At 42.2% G+C, this 19090-nt stretch overlaps 1 protein-coding gene across 1 annotated transcript in view; it reads right to left on the bottom strand.

Annotated features, from left to right (window-relative positions):
* The window catches only part of XYLT1 (xylosyltransferase 1), a 322454-nt gene that overhangs the window by 93695 nt on the left and 209669 nt on the right, over positions 1-19090 (bottom strand). The window contains exons 4-5 of the mRNA XM_044980506.1: positions 6702-6874; positions 5810-6012 (exon numbers count right to left, since the gene is read on the bottom strand). Of these exons, the coding sequence (XP_044836441.1) occupies positions 5810-6012; positions 6702-6874 (376 nt within the window). The remainder of the gene's footprint in view (positions 1-5809; positions 6013-6701; positions 6875-19090) is intronic.

Raw genomic sequence — 19090 nt, 5'->3', positions numbered from 1 at the left:
TTTTCTGCTCAGTTTTCAAGGACCTTATTTGTCGCCCAGTGTGTTTTGTATATAGTTCCCAAAAGGTTACTTCATTTGGTTGCTCAGAACTGAGAAGAATTCTAAATAATGACTTTTCTCAAAGCCATGTTGTTTTAAGTTTCATTTTCTCATGTCCCAAGGGAGTGTTTGAGAGCAGTTCCTGGCACGTGGTATATCAAGCACATAAAATAATTTTATATACATGATTAGACATGAAAGACTTGCGGAAGGTAGGTGAGTGAAGACAGCTTTCTTACAGTTCTTAGAAGGATGTTCCACTAGAGCAAGATATGGTGCTTGTTCAAACAAGACTCTGCTTGTTGTAGGGACAGTTAAAAATACTACAAATCTCTTAAACAACTGGAAGTGTGGTCTAGCGAACAGAGCCAGGGAGGAGAGCCAGGACTCCTTATTTCATGCTAAGTAATTATTTGCACTTGGGATACCCATTTAACTTCTGTGTTTGTTTACCCATCTGTGACGGAGGTTTTCGTACTATGCAAGTTTGTAGAAGCATCATTAATGTTTGTAAAGCACTTTATATCTTTGGATAAAAGTTGCAAATACTTGTTAATTCTCAACACTATATCAAAATACCAAATAATTTTAAGCAACATTCTTAGATTTTTTTTTTTTTATTAAGTGCTTGGTTAAATTTCTGGATAACATTGGAGCTTACCCACTGACATGAATATGAGTAGCGCACGAAGGGATAAGGACAATATACCATATAATTAAAGATATTGAGAATTAAAGAGGGCATACAGTAGACCATCCCCAGCCAGTGCAGGATTGGTCCCTACTCTATGAGTCTGATTCTGAGGAGTACTGATAATCTACTAAATTCCGCTGACTTCAGCATCTATTGTAACAGGATCACTCCCTATATTTTCTCCCAGGCAACTTTTAAAATGCACTAGGATCCTATCGCTCCACTCTGGAGACTATTCTACCTGATAGAAGTCTGAGCTGAACTCCTGAATAGAATCAATAACCCTAATTGCTTTCCCGAAGGCAGATATGGTCTCCTCAAGCAAGATATGTCCTTATACTAAATACAGATATTCACATAGTATTATTTACTTTTTATATTACAGTGGTGATAGAGGGCCCAATCAGGGATCATGGTCATATTGTGACAAGCACTATACACACCATTTTTTTTTTTAAAATAAAAGGGTGGCATTTCTTGCCCCTCGTTCATAATAGTCTAGAATGTGGAGAAACCTGTACTATGGACAGTTACAATAAGCAAATCTATCTCTAAAGTGTTTCCAAGACTTCTAGTAATAACTTTAATTAAAAGACCAAGCATTAGCTGGCAATCAGAATCTGCTGATCCTGTTGGTGATGTAGACTGTTTTACTGCAAATTATAAATATTTTAACTGTTTCATTACTTTTTATGTTTTACATAAGCACTGTGCCCAGAGAAGCATTGACATGACACTCACTGTTAAATAATCTCACTTAGCTTCTTAATCTGAGAGGAACAACACTCCACCTGCCACATTATCTAAAGACTCTTGCAATGTACATTAAACATTCAACATCAGTAGGTGCCCTACTGTAGTTCATCTTGTCAACAGTGAAATTTCAGTCCCTAAACATAAAGATGACTGCCTGATGTGGTCTGTCTGAAACAATAAATAATGCAAATATGTACCCATAGAAAATAAGAGGTTAAAAGCATTGATAGCTTTTCCATTGGATTCTGCTAAAGATGGTTCCCATTGGAAATGACTTTTAGATCACGATGACAAGGTGGCAATAGGAACGATGCTGAAATAAAGGGCAGGTGTGTGTTGGTTTCTTTTATTTCTGAGTGAATCTAGTGGTTTTGAAAGGGATATCTCTGAAGACTGATGTCCTCTACTCATACAAAAACTACATTGGAAGGAGAGAGAATTACAGGATCCGCACACTGACCCCTCCTGCCCTGAAAGGACCACTTCTATGAGTGAGTGTGTAGTACAGTTTCCTGGCAATTAATCCCTGCGCTTGGCACTTAGGATGTTAACAAGGGTGCCAGTTATAATGTTGGTCCATCCTGCTGAGAATCGGACACTAACCAATCATTTCATGTAGGACCTCAAATTGCCAATTGCCTAGTGATTAAAGGAAAGTGTTTTGCTTGTGAATTTGGCTAAATGTTTTTGTTGTACTGAATTCATTATTATGACTTGCATTGCAGTAGCATTCAGGAGTCCCAGTCATGGTCCAGGATCCTGTTGTGCTGGGTATTGTACAAAGACAGAACAAAAAGACAGTCCCTGCCCCAAGAGCTTATAGTCTAAGCATTAGCATATGAGGAAACGGTTAGTAGGAACTCTTAGTTTACCTTCTGTAGCCCATTCATTGTTTTACACATATCTATTATATTCCCTATTACTTGCCACTCCATAGGTGCCGACTTCCCCTCTTTCCCGTGGGCGCTCGACCCATCTCTCTGCCCCGGTTGCCACTCCACACCTTCCATGAGACCCCATCCCTGCCCCTTCCCACTCCTCCCCCTCCCCCATTCCAACCCCTTAACGAAGTCCCTGCCCCAACTCCATCCCCTCCCTGCCTCTATTCCCACTCCTTCCCCAAATCCCTGCCCTGGCCCCGCCTCTTCCCCGCCTCCTCCCCTGAGCGTGCTGCGTTCCCGCTCCTCCCTCTCCCTCCTGGAGCGTGCTAACGCTGCCAAACAGCTGTTTGGCGGCAGCCAGGCAGGAAGCACTGGGAGGTAGGTGGAGGAGCGGGGATGTGGCACACTCAGGGAAGGGGGAGGAGAAGGAGGAAGAGCGGGGGGTGAGGGGAGCTTGGCTGCCAGTGGGTGCAGAACACCCACTAATTTTTCCCTGTGGGTGCTCCAGCCCTGGAGCACGCCCAGAGTCAGCACCTATGGTCATTTCTCTAAATTGAACAGTCTCAGTCTTCTCATTGATCTCTCATGTGGTATCTTCTCATGCCTCTAATAATTTTCAGTACCCACCTCTGAATGATTCTTGTGGGGATAAATGAGAAAGAGATACCTGCAACTGTAATGTAACCCATGAACACACCAGGCAATTCGTCAGAGAGATATGGGCTTCACAATATAAAGATAGTGCTGACCCTGCTCTATAGCGTGTGTTGTGCTGTCTCACGAGGTTGGCTTAGCATGCATCTATCAGAAGAGAAGGAGTAGGGGTTTCAGTGTCACAGATGGGATGACAGATGGGAAGTGAAAGCTTAATGTGGAGCTGCCCTGGATAAAATATATTAATCCACAAAATTCATATGTTCTTATGCTGGGAAACCTAACAAAACAATTGCAATATAACTAACCAGAGTAAGAAGTGTAAACTGCTTTTAGTCTATTAGCTGGCAAATCAGTATGGCATCTGAAAGAAAAAAAAAAACCAAATCCTTTTCTTGTTATTTCTTGGAATAATATGCCGCTTCCGACATGGTCTACAACCGTGGAGGAAATGTCTTCCTAAAGATTGTGAAGAACACCAATTTATAGCATTTCCATTTTGAAAATGAATATTGCATATTCATATATTTGCATATATTTTTGATGGGATAACATTTTACAGGGTTTATAATGATAAAAATATGCATTTGAATTTCTTTTAACTGCATCTATATCTCAGTTATTAAAGAAACAACATTTAAAATAAAGAGTGTTCTTTGAAGTGCAGCTTCTAGATGATTGTCATGTTTGCGTAAATTCTGAAATTAGAGTATTTTGACAGAAATGGGAAGTGTGCACTTCCGACTAATGACCTACAGTTGAGAACCCAGATGTGATTTCAAAACAACAGAGAAGTGGAACTTTAGGATAATTTCCATTGCTGGGAAGAAAAATGTGTAATGTCTACACTCTAACTGCACTTGTTTAGAGCTTTCGCTATTGAAAAAAATGTTAAATAACACTATATTATAATTGTGACTCTATTAAGATAGGGATGGCCAAAGTCTCAGCTGTACATTATGGGACAGTTTATGGCCATGTTTATAAATTACCAACCAAGCTATTTTAACTTACCCCAGAGGGCACTAAATTTAGTAAAGAATGTTACTGATCATGGCTCCAATCTCACAAGAGATGCCCCAGTGCAGACTTTTGAGCCGACATGATGTCTTCCAGTCTCTAGTTCCTCTGCCCATTCCTTCATTTATCATGGTTAGAGCTAACAAGATGCAGCTATTAGAATAACTCTGAAATAGTTACACTGTACTTTCAGAGCTCTAGCACCTAATATCAGACTCATCCCTCTCCAGGTCCCTAGAATCTGCAACCCTGTAAAGAGTGTCCTTGGACTATATTTCCCCTATCATCTCCCCTCACCATTGGTGTGCTGTGCCTTCCATTACACTACTGCTTGGGATCAGTATAGCACTCCTTAGCTTGAAAGTAATCTAGATGAAGAAACAATTTAGTCCTCCTAAACAACTAAGTGAGGGATGCTGGTAGGTGATCATTATTGTCTCCACTTGAGAGGTGGAATGATGAGTCATATTTGTTAAGAGACTTCCCCAAGGCTACAGAAAGGGTCTCAATCATTCAACATTAAAAAAATGGAGTTCCTATTTCAAATTCCTGCATTCAGATCACACACACATTCTCTAAGGTTCTTACTCTTTCAATTTACTTTCCTGGTTGCTGCACACGTCCACAGAGCTGGCTGCATTTCACTGGTAATGGATATGTATGGTACCCAAATCCTGAAGCCCTTATTCAGTTTTCACTATATCTTTACTCAGGCAAAAAACTTCCACTGACTTCAAACATAACTTGAAGGAGAGTTTTTGAGTAAGGACTTCAGGGTTTGGCTCGTAATTTGTGAGGTGCTGTGGAAGCTTTTGAGATGAAAGACTATGACACAGCAAATGGCATATGAGATGCTAATATTATCAGGAACACTTTACGGCATAATCACATGTTAGAAAAATGACCCAACAAAGCCACTTCCCCTTTCTTAATTCCTTTCACCATGGGAGGGAGTAAAAGTCAAAAGGAGAATGTTCTGTTCTTCATAATTTTTGCAGCCTAAAAATAACTGTTTAAGCACATTTAGATTTTTTTAACCGAGACTCTACTTATGCACACTTTAGTGAAACTTATTGAATGCAGCTATGGGGCACGTGTTCTGTAACTTCAAGAAGACTATAGTTTCACTTAGAATCACAAGCCTGGTCATGTGGTGATCCGTGAACTTCTATGTCTGATGCCGTCTGAATGAAGTTATTCAGGCAACAGTTGGTGCTGAAGATATATATATGATTCCCAGCAACTGATTTGTCACTTCTATCATCATTATCCTGAGCAGTAAAGCACCAAAAAAAAAATACCACAACATTTCTCTGATGGAATGTATCTACATGCATATCTTCCAAATTTCTTGAAACACAGAGTCCAGCTGTAGCAAACTGCTTACCAGAGTTCTGCATGGGATAATTTTCTTCAAGTTTGAGGTTTACAAACTGAAGAATCAACACTCCTGAGCCACCTAGCTACAGGCAGTTCCAAGCATGAAAACAGTGTGCACACAGTGTTTTTGTGCTTGTGGTGCCACTGCCTCGGTAGCAAAAGTGCTGATGCCGGACCCAGTGACAATGAAGTACGTTTTTCTTTTTGAAATAGGGAGACGCTACAGCACTGAGCTTCTTGCTAGGGACTGACTAAACTGGAGCTCTGGTTGAATGTTCCTCTGTTTCTTGCATCAGAGTACAGAAAAGTTTGGCCTATATCTCATTAAAAGCCCATTGTTCATTTATGAAGGAAAAATACACATTTTAAAAAGGGGTCACCATACCTGATGGGATAGTCGGCGGCACTAAGATTAATGAAGAAATCCCAGGGCCAGTCATTCATCTCAATTAAATCCCTCATACTCTGTAGATAGGTGGACAGAAGACTTGCTCCTCCCCAGATAGTTGCCATTCGCCAAGGGGTGACTCTCACATTCGGATACTGGCTAGCAAACTGGAGCACTTTCCGGTGTAGGTAATTGGATCGCTTTACAGGGAAAGAAAGTAAAACGTTCAGCAGACTAGGAAAAAAAATAAAATGAAAGGATCCTCCCGGCTTGTCTTCTCTAAACAACTGAACATCTTAAAACCTGACGTTTTCCAGATCAGTTGATTCTGGCCTGCAGTCAGTTTAATGTTAAGTAAAACAGTCTCTAAGGTGCCAAAAGGACTCCTCCTTGTTTTTTTTTAAATACACTGAGAACTGTGAATGGTATCTGGGATTTGGTAATTTATCTAGCAAATTACTCCCAACAAAATTCAACAATTGCTAGCCATTTCCCCCATAAGATGTACTAAAGAACACATCCCTTCATTCAGTGCAAGCTAATTTGAAAGTGGCAAGAGCCCCCTTTGTTTTATACTCTTTGATCTCCCCTGGGGATTCCACTTTAAATGTACATCTGAGCCTACAATGACTTATCAGTTATCGCTACAAAACATAGGACAGACAGATATGGACAGATACCATAGACACAAGGAGAAATGAAGGCAGTCACAGAAGGAAAGATTTAAAAAACAAAAAATACAGTCAGCCATAAAACACAGAACAGACGGAAAAACAAAAAGTGATACATACCGTATGCAGCAGAGATAAAAAGAATGTTGGAGGTGGTGACAAAGATGGACAGATTGACAAATGGTGAGACAGGCAATTTATAACCAGTGATATATTACCTTGTCAACATGAATGTAATAGAAATGGTCTTTATGGTAAATAGCCTTAAACATGCGTTGGAGCTGCCGAGAAGCTCTGCCATGAACAACCAAGACAAATGCGATCCTGACTGGGTTGGCAGGCATGTATTCTACGGAGTCCTCATCCCATAGTACATTGTTGTTGGCTTTTCCTGTTTGAAAACAAAACATAGTAAGGACATCTCTGAGTGCATCTGCAGAGTGGGGACACAGAGAGCAGCTTGTATTAATTTTTGGCTCTTTTTTTCTTTTAAACATTTTTTAATGTGAACCAAGAACTCGTAAGAGGTGCCAGGTTGACTGCCCTAGAGATCAAACTCCTCTCTTTAGTCACAGAACAGGTTTCAGAAAGCATGAGCAGAAGCAATGCAAGCTTTTCCTCATGTTGCCCTCAACCACGGCCAGGAGGAAGTATTCAAATGTTTTTGACCCTTAACTGAATCAAACTGAATCAAACCAAGCTCCATTGACTTCAGGGAAGCTATGCAGATTTGCATCAGCTGAGGATCTGTTGCAAAATCTTGTAAAGTTTGCTAATCTGTATCCAGGGCAATGCAACAGTGACAAAGACAGAAGAGTACTAGGGAATTGATTACAGTTTGAATATTATTGAGCCTTCGTTGCTAGAAATCAAAATTAAAGCACAGCTACTATTTATGTGGCATAAGCTCCCGCAACTAATGGGCCATGCCCTTGCTTGGAGTAAATCAGCGCAGTTCTGTTGAAGTTGGAGGAACCATGCCAGTTTGCACAAGCAATGGCCTAATTATGTTCATGTATTCCACTGGCATGACCAAAATATCAAACAACTATAGCAGGTGCACTGCTGTAATGTCATCTATAATAGCAGCCATAAATCAAAATGTTTAAAGGGTGACCTGCAAAATATGAGAAAATAAAACTGGGGTTTCAATTGCTCTTTGCTTCTTTTCGATGTAGAAGTGGGCCTGACAATACTTTTTTTTAAAAATACCAACTTTTTTCCTGCTTGTTTTTATATCAGAATTTCTGGTTTTACCTTGCCTGTTTGTTTTTCAAGAATACTCTATGGAGAACTAGAAAACTAGTAAGATTATAACAAGAAGTGCTGAGTAATTGAAGAGCCAAAGTTAATTGCTTGTTCAGAACTTTTCAAATGCTTTGTTCTGTGTTTGGTTTGGGTTTTTTTTGTTAACTTCTATTCAACTCAAAAACCTCATATACAGTTAGGAAGAAAAATATCTTTGTTAAAGAGTCAACACCCCTGCCTTCAATAAAATTCTCTCTCTATTTCTCTGTTCCTTTAAGGAAACCTCCAGCAAACAAGACAGGCAGAGCCTGATATTTCTAAGTTAAAAACAACAACAACAAAAAGCCCACACTACCTTTCAGACCTTCTTTATATATCTTAAATCAATTTAAAAAGGTACCACATCATTTTTTCCCCACTATCTATGTTGCCTTTAATATCAAAGAGCATTACATACAGTATCATTATGTTAAAAGTGCTTCAGCCCCATAAAGAAAAACATCAGGTTTTTCCAAGTTTAATAAATCCTAGCTGCCATTTTGGATTGTGTCCTCTGAGAAGTAAATCCATTTAGTTGTCTTTAAAGGTCTAAAAGTTTTGCTTTTGTTTGAAAATGCATATTGAATTATGGGTAATACACTTCAACATGCGCAAAGCTCAAATGTGTACTTCCTGTCAAAACTTTTAAAACTTTGGAAGCAAAAAGTTATGGTGCAATCTAGTGTGATAATACTTCTACAGTTACTTTGTATTTACACAGAACCTTTCAGCCAAATAATTTAAAGTGCTTTATGGTCAGAGCATGTGTACAAGGTCAATACAAATTCAGACAGAAGTAGTTGCAGCATGATAAAAACTGCATCAAGACACTACTACTTTACAAATATTAGTTAACTAAGCCTATCCCCCCACCTTTAGAGATAGGCAATTTTGTACCTATTTTACAGATTTACAATATAGAGTCTTGCAAATACTAAAGGTTCCATTTCGTTTTAAAAATATCTGTCAAAGTAATTATTAAAATAAGTCCAGATATGTTGATTTCAGTTTGACTCAATGCAAGAAGCAGGGGAATTGATGATTGTTAAATCAAAAAAAGAGAAAACCGACAGGAAAAGACACTTTATATTCAAGCTTTAAGGTAAAACAATAAAGTAAACAATGGTCTATATGAGCCATCAAACTTGTGATGATTTTTAAAAGCTTGTTAATTTATTAATTAAACAAAATGTGGAGACAAATTACATTTCTTTGCTTGATATTTATTTTTAATTTTTTCCCCTTAAAATGACAAACTGACTGCATGCAAGGACGTATGGTGTTACCGCAGGTTCTCTAAACAATTTGGCACCCTTGGCTATGCTGAAATGTTAATTTTGTAATATCTTGTAGCAGCACTTCTTAGCTAATAAATGCCAATAATTATCCCAAATGTAGCGCAGTAGCACACCTGAGGCAAGTGCCTATACCAACATCTCTCAAAACTGGAACCCTCAGAGGGAATATTTTTCCCCTCTCAGTAGCAGGAGCAGACCAAAGGCTTAACTTAAAATTGCACTTCTGTCTGACTTTATTGTTATCACACCACTAATAGTAAGAAAGACCTAATAAGACAATAACTGCATGACTAGAGCAAAAACAGAAGAACAAAAATTGCTCTTTTCCAGTTTGTTTACCTTGGATATTTGTGCATAGTCAGTTTCACTGTTTCTCCCACACAGTTAATCAGTTCCCCCTCTTGTTTGTTTAGGTCTTTAGCACAACAAGAGGGGAAATAAAATGATTTTAAAGGAGGAAAATAGGAAAACGTGATAGTAAACACAGAAAAACTGCCTGGAGAGTCAGGGACAAATGCAATTGCTGAAACAACCTGACTCAATTTTCTTTTAAAGTGACTGAATTTCAAGTTGATAGTGTCCCTTTAAATGTTCCTGTGGTGGATTCAAATGATTTGACAATATTTTAATTTCATTTTTGGAATCTATATTTCTACATTAGTGGCTTCCCAAGTAAAGGGAAAGGAATTTTTTTCAATAACTTGTCCTGACATGTGGGACTTCTTCTTGACAATATTATTTTAACGGACTTTAGAGTTAGCCATATGATGGTGTGTTTTTGTTGTTTTGTTCTTTAATAAATTTGCTTTCATAGAGAATACCGTAGTGTCTTTGGCAGATACTGAACACAACCCCCCCCCAAATATTAATCTGAATGTAGCCCCCTTTTCATCAAGTTTCTCCTACTGAATTCCTTCAATGTCTTATTTTCCTCTCCCACAATTTTCCTATTTTATCTTTTTACATTCTGCTTTTTTTTTTTGGTTCAGTTCTTTATAGTCTCATTTTCCACCTGCATACCATTAAGGCTTCTTTAGTCTAATCTTTTTCTTGGCTGCCTAGAGTATCATAAAACTAAGTATGTTATATTTTTCCATATGTCAAAATACCAGCTACTTGTGGTGATTCTATCATATGTCTATTTTTAGTCTGTGGTTGATTTTCACCTTCTATTTAGCAGTCTGCCCACTGACACAGACCCAGTCTGGTTTCCAAATAAGATAAAATTGGCAAGACAGGTGAAACTGAATATTTTCTTCTGATTATAAAACTACAGATGCAGTCGGACTTGAAAATCAAGCGTTAATAGGCAGTGTTCTGAAAAACATATCAATATTAGGATGGCCCCAATATCTCAAAAACTGTTGCATTTTTATAGAACCCTTCATCCAAATGCATTCTAAACTAATTTACACATTTTACTGTCTTTATATTAGTCATTTTGCCTATCACACAGAAGTGCGTCCCCTTCTGGGGTGTTAGGATGCCAACAACAATGCAAGAGAGACATCAGCTGCTTTTCAATTAACAACATGCCATATGGTGGCAATAAAAAAAAATCTAAAAGGATTTTAAAGTGGCACTTACATTTCATAGCTCCTTCAATACTATAATTATATTTCTGCATGCCCACATGTATTAGAGATCACAGAGTAAGCCGGTGCGACTAGCCTTCTCCCTTTGTCACCTGGCCCTCCTTGAGTCAAACTAAAATGCAGCTGCCAAAATGAGTTTCCTCTCCACTGTCCAGACCAAATCTTCCTCATTTTTTAATCTCTACACTCACTTTCCCATTCTATTCAACAGGTCTCCGTATTTGTGAAGCAATAACTCAACACTGTCTATATCACTTCCCTTATGTCCTCCTCTATCCTACAACCTCTTAGCACTTTTCACATCTCTGCTTGTTACCTTCCACCTACCCATACCTGGCGTGCAACGGGCCAAGCTAACACAGGAGATTTCTTACCTTCTTTCATGCCACCCTCTTGATGCTTAGCATAGTCTCCCAATTAATGAGTATCAAGCTCCATCCCCTCGTCCTACAAGAAACCTTTATGAAGCAGTTTGGTTTCAATGAGCATACCCAATTCTGAGTTTGCAACTCTATTGCATTATCCTGGTTTATTCTCTTACCACCTGTAGACTTCATGCTCTCATGGATTTATAACCATTTCCTCTACGTGCCACGCATACCAACACTCTATAAACAGCAATAATAGAGCCTACAATGTTAATGTTACCAGGGCTGGGTTATAAGCCATAGCCATGCATTGGGGGTATGACTCTACTCTTGGAGAGATTCACCGAACAGTCTCATCCATGCCAGGCCAGTTCAGCTGGCAAGTGGGGAACGAGAGCTTGGTTATGGTCCTATTCTTCTACACAGTGAAAGCAGTGGCTCTAGCCGCGGGGGGTTCTTACACTTCTCATAACTTTACAGTTTCGTTACGTGCTGTGCACAGAGGTTGGGGGAGAGGCTCCTTGTAACATTTACCTCCCGGAGCACCTCCACATGACTTCAGTGTAGCCAAGATTTCACCCAAAGTGGTGTTGTTCACACTTTTAATAAAACCCATGGTTAACCACATATTACCTGCTAATCAAAATTCTTTTATTTGGCCGTTTTAAATGTAAAACAGATAGCTACAGTTAGCACTAAGACCAAGTGACTGGCAACAGTTGGCCTTTTAAAATGAAACCGTTAACAGCACTTCAAGTTTCCTACCTGTATGTTGTGGCTCCATCTACAACATTTGTTTTTAGGATTAATACATACCTGGTTTGGCAAGTTACACACAAAATGTCAGCCACAATGCAATGTCAAATGGCCTTTATAAATCCCAGAAAAATCAGCTCTCCTAATGGAAAGTCTAACCCTTAACTACAGCGGCATCAACAAGTGCCACAATACTTAATATAGAGCTATAATTTTAGCATCTCATTTGTAGCGTGAATAGGACTCAGTATAGAACTCATCAACGGAACTCACGTCCTCTACTTCTAATCTTTTACTTCAGCTGCTAAGTAATGACGTTTTCAGACTTTTGTAAGAGCTAGAAACACAAACTGTCGGTACAGGAGTTTACAATCCAGACTATTTCAAGGAACCGATTTTGTAAATTAATCCATCAAGTTACACTCTTAAATTTAGATTTTACTATTTATACAGTACATTACGTCTGTGTAAATATATCTGCTGCTGCCTACTTATCCTGTGCACAGCTGCACATGTTTGTATTGATACCATAGATTGATTGAGAATAGTAGAAGAGATATTGCTGTGCAGATCTAGAGGCTATTTACTGTTACTGCTCCAATACATGAATAGTTGAATTTTTTTATTACAGCTAGAATATTAGTTATAACTCCACTGAATGGACAGATTCTGCAAACCCTACTTAGGCTTTCCATTATAACTCCCCATTTTCAGTTTCTTGTAATTTACACAATCTTTCATCTAGTGGGTTGAAATTTTTCCAGCCCTGGTCTTTGCCTAAAGATGATTTTCTACTTTTGGTGCAGGAGAGCAAAAACAATCTACCCTTTTTCAAATGAGAGAAGAGTGAAAAAAATATACATTCTCTCGTTTAAAAAAAATGCATTTTTAAAAAAACAGCTCTAATACTCAAATGCTTGGAGATAAAAGAAAAAAAAATTGGCAGAGAAATAGGCCTCCAGGAGAAGCGTCTTAAGAATTTCTGGAGAGAAGTTGTTCTGACGAGAAGTGACTGAGTTATGAGGGATTAATAATAGGAAAATTTATCTGTACTTACATGAAAACCTCCTTTCTTTGTTTAATAAGGTCCACAGATCCATTACAGTGGGTACATCAGCCTGCTTGCAGCTTGGGGGCAGCACCACACCTGTCAGTCACTAACAGCAGGGAAATGTCCGGCTCTCTGAAGTGCTCCCATCTGAGAAGGCTTCCACAGCCAAGTTAAATCAAATCTATTTGCCTAAGTACAGAGTTGTTAACCGTACTTTTAGGGAAAAAGCACAATTTCTCCTACTACAGAGAGTAGGAAATTATTTTTACTGAAACACATCCAAATCTTTGAATGCCATCTCTATTCTGGATGATTTGTTTGTCTCCAGAGCAGGTAGGATGGATGGATTTTATTACTCCAAAAAAGAAAAACAAAACAAAATGAAAAAAACCACACCCTCATGTGAGCACAGATACATTTGCATGTTCTTCTTTGTATTAAGGTCGACAGATCTGTTACAACGGCATTTTCATAGCAGTGTCTCCAGAGTGGGAAGCAGTATCATCCAAAGAATTAAGAAAGAAGTATACTATATAGCAGAGGTGGCCAACCTGTGGCTCCAGAGTCACATGCGGTTCTTCAGAAGTTAATATGCAGCTCCTTGTATAGGCACCGACTCCGGGGCTGGAGCTACAGGCGCCAACTTTCCAATGTGCCCGGGGGGGTGCTCACTGCTCAATCCCTGGCTCTGCCACAGGCTCCGCCCCCATTCCACCCCTTCCCGCCCCCTCCTGAGCCTGTCATGCCCTCGCTCTTTCCCCCATACCCCCAGAGCCTCCTGCACACCACGGAACAGCTGATTGGGAGGTGGGGGAGGGAGAGGGAGGCGTTGATCGGTGGGGCTGCCAGTGGGCGGGAGGTGCTGGGAGTGGGGGAGGGAGCTGATGGGGGGGTTGCTGATATATTACCGTGGCTCTTTGGAGATGTACATTGGTAAATTCTGGATCCTTCTCAGGCTCAGGTTGGCCATCCCTGCTATATAGTCTCCATCTTCCCTTGGGCGCTAAATAGTGGAGAAGACTTCTGCCAGAAAATGGCACTGGCTAAAGACTGTGTGTAGAATGTATGTATTGATGGCCACACGGCTGCCTAGTAGATCTGAATGCAGGAGACATGACTTCTCTGCCCCGAGACTGGCACTGCTCCGGCCCAAGAGCCATAGTCTCGTCAAACAGAAAGAAAAAAACCAGTGTCCCTGCTGCTCTCTCCTTGCTATCTTGTGTGCGGTCCTGGGGAGCCAGCTTTTCCAGCCCCGCCTGGCTCCCTTCCTGCTTGGGGGAAGGGAGCTGAACAACCCCATCCAGACTGGGCTGTGAGACGGGAAGCTGCATTGTCCTCACAGAGCCAGCCAGGCTCCCCAGTGAGGCATTCAAAAAGGGGGTGAAGCAGGAGACAGCCTCTTCCTTTGGCCCCTAGCTTTTCTTGGCCTGGCTCTCCCCCTGAAGTCCGCAGGGGCACTGCAAATGCCTCAGAAAGGGGAAAAGGAGCTGAGCAGGTCAATCTCCCCAGAAGGCCAATGCAGCCCTAGGACACAGCTGGGAACTGGATGGACACGTTCTTGAGCCAGATTGTTAGTCACTCATAAATGTGAAATAAAGTTTGGACTTCTCCTCAGTAAAGCTCTGGAACCAGGAGGACTGGCCAAACTGCCTGCTTCCTGGCATGGAGGCAGAAAAAACAAGGGAACTTCAGGGAGCCAGGGACTGCCCTGCTGCCAGTGACTGACAGGTCTTTTCCTGCCCCAAGCTGCAAGCAGCCTGAAGTACACAGTGCAATCACATCTCCGAACACGCCGTACACTTCTTTGGCTACAATACTTTTAGCTGTTTTCACCAACGTCCTAAGTGAAGGAAAACTATTGGAACACACAGCAAAACTGGCACAGAGCCCCCTCAGGGTGGGCATCTACAGAATCTGTGTGTCCCCAGCCCTTCCTCCTAGCCCACCCGCTACTACTCATCCTGGAGCAGAGCTAGGCCCATGCACGGCTCCCAGGGAACTGAGAGCACCTTGAACTGCTGTAACCATCCATTCTGTACAGATGACCAAACCCCAGCACACCACAGCTGCAGTGAATGCAAGACTGACTTTACTTCCTGTTTATACAGACTCTCGCCTCCTTGCCCTATGGTCCCTAGTAGCAGCTCGCAACATTCACAACTAATAGTACCCACACATGGACTTTTCTCTGCCTGTGGCTCTGTACAGAGTTCTGCTCATGCCGGTCTGATCCTAACCCTGCTGAGTGCCTCTTGAGGGACAGGGTTGCCAAGCATCCAAAACGCCTGGTCAAAAAGAGACCCTGGCAGCTCCGGTTGGCACTACCAACCAGGCTGTTAAAAGTCCGGTAGGTGGTGCAGCAGCGGCTAGTGGCTAAGGCAGGCTCCCTGCCTGCCCTAGCTCCATGCGGCTCCCAGGAGCGGCCGCCAGGTCTCTGCAGCCCCTAGACCAGAGGTTCTCAAACTGGGGGTTGGGACCCTCAGGGGGTTGTGAGGTTATTACATGGGGGGGTGTGTCACGCATTGTCAGCCTCCACCCCCAACCCTGCTTTGCCTCCAGCATTTATAATGATGTTCAATACATTTAAAAGTGTTTTTACAAGGCAGGGGGGGGGGTCACACTTAGAGGCTTGCTATGTGAAAGGAGTCACCAGTACAAAAGTTTGAGAACCCTTGCTCTAGATACATGGGCAGCCAAGGAGGCTCTGTGTGCTGCCCCTGCCCTGAGGGCTGGCTCCGCAGTTCCCATTGGCTGAGAACTGTGACCAATGGGAGGTGTGGGGGCGGCGCCTGCGGGCGCGAGGGCAGTGCGTGGAGCCTCTCTGCCCACCCATGCATCTAGGGGCTGCAGGGACCTGGTGGCTGCTTCCTGGGAGCCTTGGTAAACGCCACCGGGACGCTGCACCCCAAACCCCCTCCCACAGCCCTACCCCCTGGTCCAGCCCAGAGTCCCCTACCACACCCAAATTCCCTCCAAGACCTGCGCCCCTCACACACTCCTAGCACCCCTCATCCCTGGCCCCACCCCAGAGCCTGCACCACCAGCTGGAGCCTGCACCTTCTCCCGCACTCCGAACCCCTTGGCCCCATCCCAGAGCCCCCTCCTGCATCCCAACCGCCTCATCCCCAACCCCATCCCAGAGCCCGCACCCCCAGCTTGAGCCCTCACCCAGAGCTCACACCCCCAACCCAGAGGCCATAGTCCCCCCGCTCCCCCGTAGCCCAACCATCTGCTCCAGCCTGGATCCCGCTCTCGCACCCCAAACCCCTCATCCCACAGCTGGCACCTGCAGCTGGAGCCCTCACCCTCCTCCCACACCCCAACCCCCTACACCAGCCTGGTAAAAGTGAATGAGGGTGGGGGAGAGTGAGTGACAGCGGGAGGCGAGGATGGAGCAAGCGAGGCCAGGGCCTCGGAGAAGGGGCAGGGCAGAGGGCAGGACAGGGGTGTTTGGTTTTGTGCGATTAGAAAGTTGGCAACCCTATTGAGAGAACATGTGAGCTGAAGGCACTCTGGAGAATCAAGCCCTCAGTGCATGTTAGGAGATGTGCATATTCTTTATGCAGTTCAGCTAGGGACCAACTTCTAGCCCCAAGAGGCATGCCCACTTTCTACTGAGCCAATTACTATGAATGCTGGTGAGTAGTTAGTAACTGGGTTTAGTTTCATGCTGAGGAATCAAAGAGGTCTGGAATCTCCTGGGAAGATACAATCTTCAACCAGACATCTGGATTTGAGAGGAATGCTTACACCTTACAAGTGCAACGCTATTGGCTACTCTCTGCAGATTTTACTTTAAAGTTGATGCCTCCTATGCTTTACTTCTCTGCACTGGTGCTCCGTGAGGTTAAAGTTTCAGACTATGCTGCTATTGTCAAATGGATATTTCATTTTTATAAAGTATCTCAGTAACACTGCTTTAATATACTTCACTCTCAGACCCTTCCATTAACAATTTTCTGCAACTTCATATGATTAAGTAACCTATAAGCAAAAATTAATGCCCTGTAAGTGGGAAGCAGCAGGATACAATTTACAAAACTCAGTGACTAGTCAATTTAACCTTAAGGAGAGAGATCTCAGTAAAAATCCCTTCTTCCTGAGCAGAAGCCTTTACTTGGGATAAAGGTGCTGCTGATGCTAACATTTTGAATCTGCTATAATCACTTTAGAGGGTGATGGAATAAACTTATGGCAGCATGGGTGCCAGAGCTACTGACTTCCATCAGGACAATTCATTTCCTGACATTACTTGAAAGTTCCTATTATTCCTTCAGCTTTACAATACCACCAGAGAAAACCACCACAGTTATGGGTCTGGCTCTGACTGCTGTTCCATTGTAATCCCAGATTTCCAGGGATTTCTATCCTACCTATAAAAGAGAAAAATGGAAAAAATTGTTCCAGGTTCAAAGTTGGCACATGAGGTTTGAAAAGAAGATCAGGATTTATTTCTCTCTCTCTCTTTCTACAGAAACAAATCCATTTTCCATGACAGAAAACTAAAGAAGAAAGAAAAATTCTCCATCACTGTTTATTGCGCTAGTCCTGTCCACATACTTAAAGCAACAAGGATCTGCCCTGATTATAATTAATTTTTGCAGACAATCAAAAGGGGTGAATGTAAATAACAAAATCTGAGAATAAAGACTTTCACATATTGTTACACATTTGTGAAATTGATGAGAATTCACTAGGAACTTTCTTTTGATCTGACAACTTTAAACTATACCTATGGATATACTGTAATATGACTATGTACATATTAACTATGACTACTGTGATGTACTTTTGTTTCTAGTTTACTTACAACGTGTATGAGATTGTGAAGCATTTGGTGGGGGGAGTAGTCTAAGTAATATTTTAAAAAACAACCTTATTATTTTGGAGTCTTCTAGTCAGTCTCAAGCAATTACTGAAACCATTTTCATGTTTTACAAATCACTGCCTAATTATCAGGACACTGGTGCACATACAGATAGACACAGATACTGAATCTAATTTACTATGATAAATATCTAGCCAGGCCAATAATCTTAAAAACAAACTTGCACTTCTGACAATTCTAATTATGAAAATGGTATCATTCCTGGGAGACGAATCTCAATTATTTACTTGTTTTGCTGGAGTGTGTTTAGCGAAGCGTTCTTCCCCCCTTTCTCAGTGACTCATGAATAAATGAGAAACAGTTTAAAGTAACAATACATTAATTAACACTGAATTAGAATGAATTTCCTATTAATATGGACCATACCAATTAACAACCAATTAGTTCATCATGATCAGCATTATTACAGTGAATACCAAATTACATTAAAATGATCATCCATTCATTTAAAACAATATCCAGTGACATTACCAGACCCCAGAGAGATTATATAAAGCAGATCTAACAATGGATGCAAAATGCTGGGGACATTCCTTGCAGACAAAGTCTGCTAATTTATCTAGTATCTTATTCCTCTGTGCCAACATTAAAAATATTTGGGATATAGCACCCTTTCTGTTCACCTCTTATCCTGTCAAACTACATTTTGCATCCTTGGCCTTCTGGACCTGACTACATTAATTCCAAGTGAAGATTTGCAGTTGATAACTGTGTCGAGGCAGGTATGGAAGAACACTGTTCACTAGGGTGACCATATTTTCCCAAAGGGAAAATGGAACACTGCACAGGGCTGGCAGGAGGTCTCCCGGCCTCCTGCGCATGCAGGGCCAGCCTGAGGTCCCCCCATTTCCCCCGCATGTGGGATTGGCACGAGACCCCCCCCTGCTGCCCGCCCACGCAGGGCCAGCCCAAGGCCCTGCTTCCACCCGCTGCATACAGAGCCGACTCAAGACCCTCTGCCACCTACCCACACAGGGCTGGCCCAGCCCAAGCCACTCTCCCGAGCTCTCCCTCCCACATGTTCCTCTACGTCCTACTAGGGGTCACACCCCCTGTAGCGGGGTGGTCACCCGCTCCTGGCCTGAAAGGGTTAAAAATAGCCCTGGGAGAGGGCTGTGGCAGGGGAAAAGCTGGGCTGATTGGGGGAAGCAGCCTCAGCTGGAGGGACACGGGGCCCAGCGGCAGCGTGACACTGGCCGACAGGGGGTGCTCCAGAGGCTGGAAGCTAATTCCCCGAGACGACCAGCAGGAGGCGCCGCCGGGTGAGTCTGTGCCCGGTTACACCCCCCTTTTTTGGAAAACCTGCATTTGTCCAGTTTTCTCTTGCCAACTGATGAACAGGACTTAAAAAAAAAAAAAAAAAA

This window comes from Mauremys mutica, chromosome 11 (assembly GCF_020497125.1).
Source record: "Mauremys mutica isolate MM-2020 ecotype Southern chromosome 11, ASM2049712v1, whole genome shotgun sequence".
NCBI lineage: Eukaryota > Metazoa > Chordata > Testudines > Geoemydidae > Mauremys > Mauremys mutica.
Note: the sequence above shows the minus strand (reverse complement) of the source record. Positions and strands in the feature narration are given on the sequence as shown.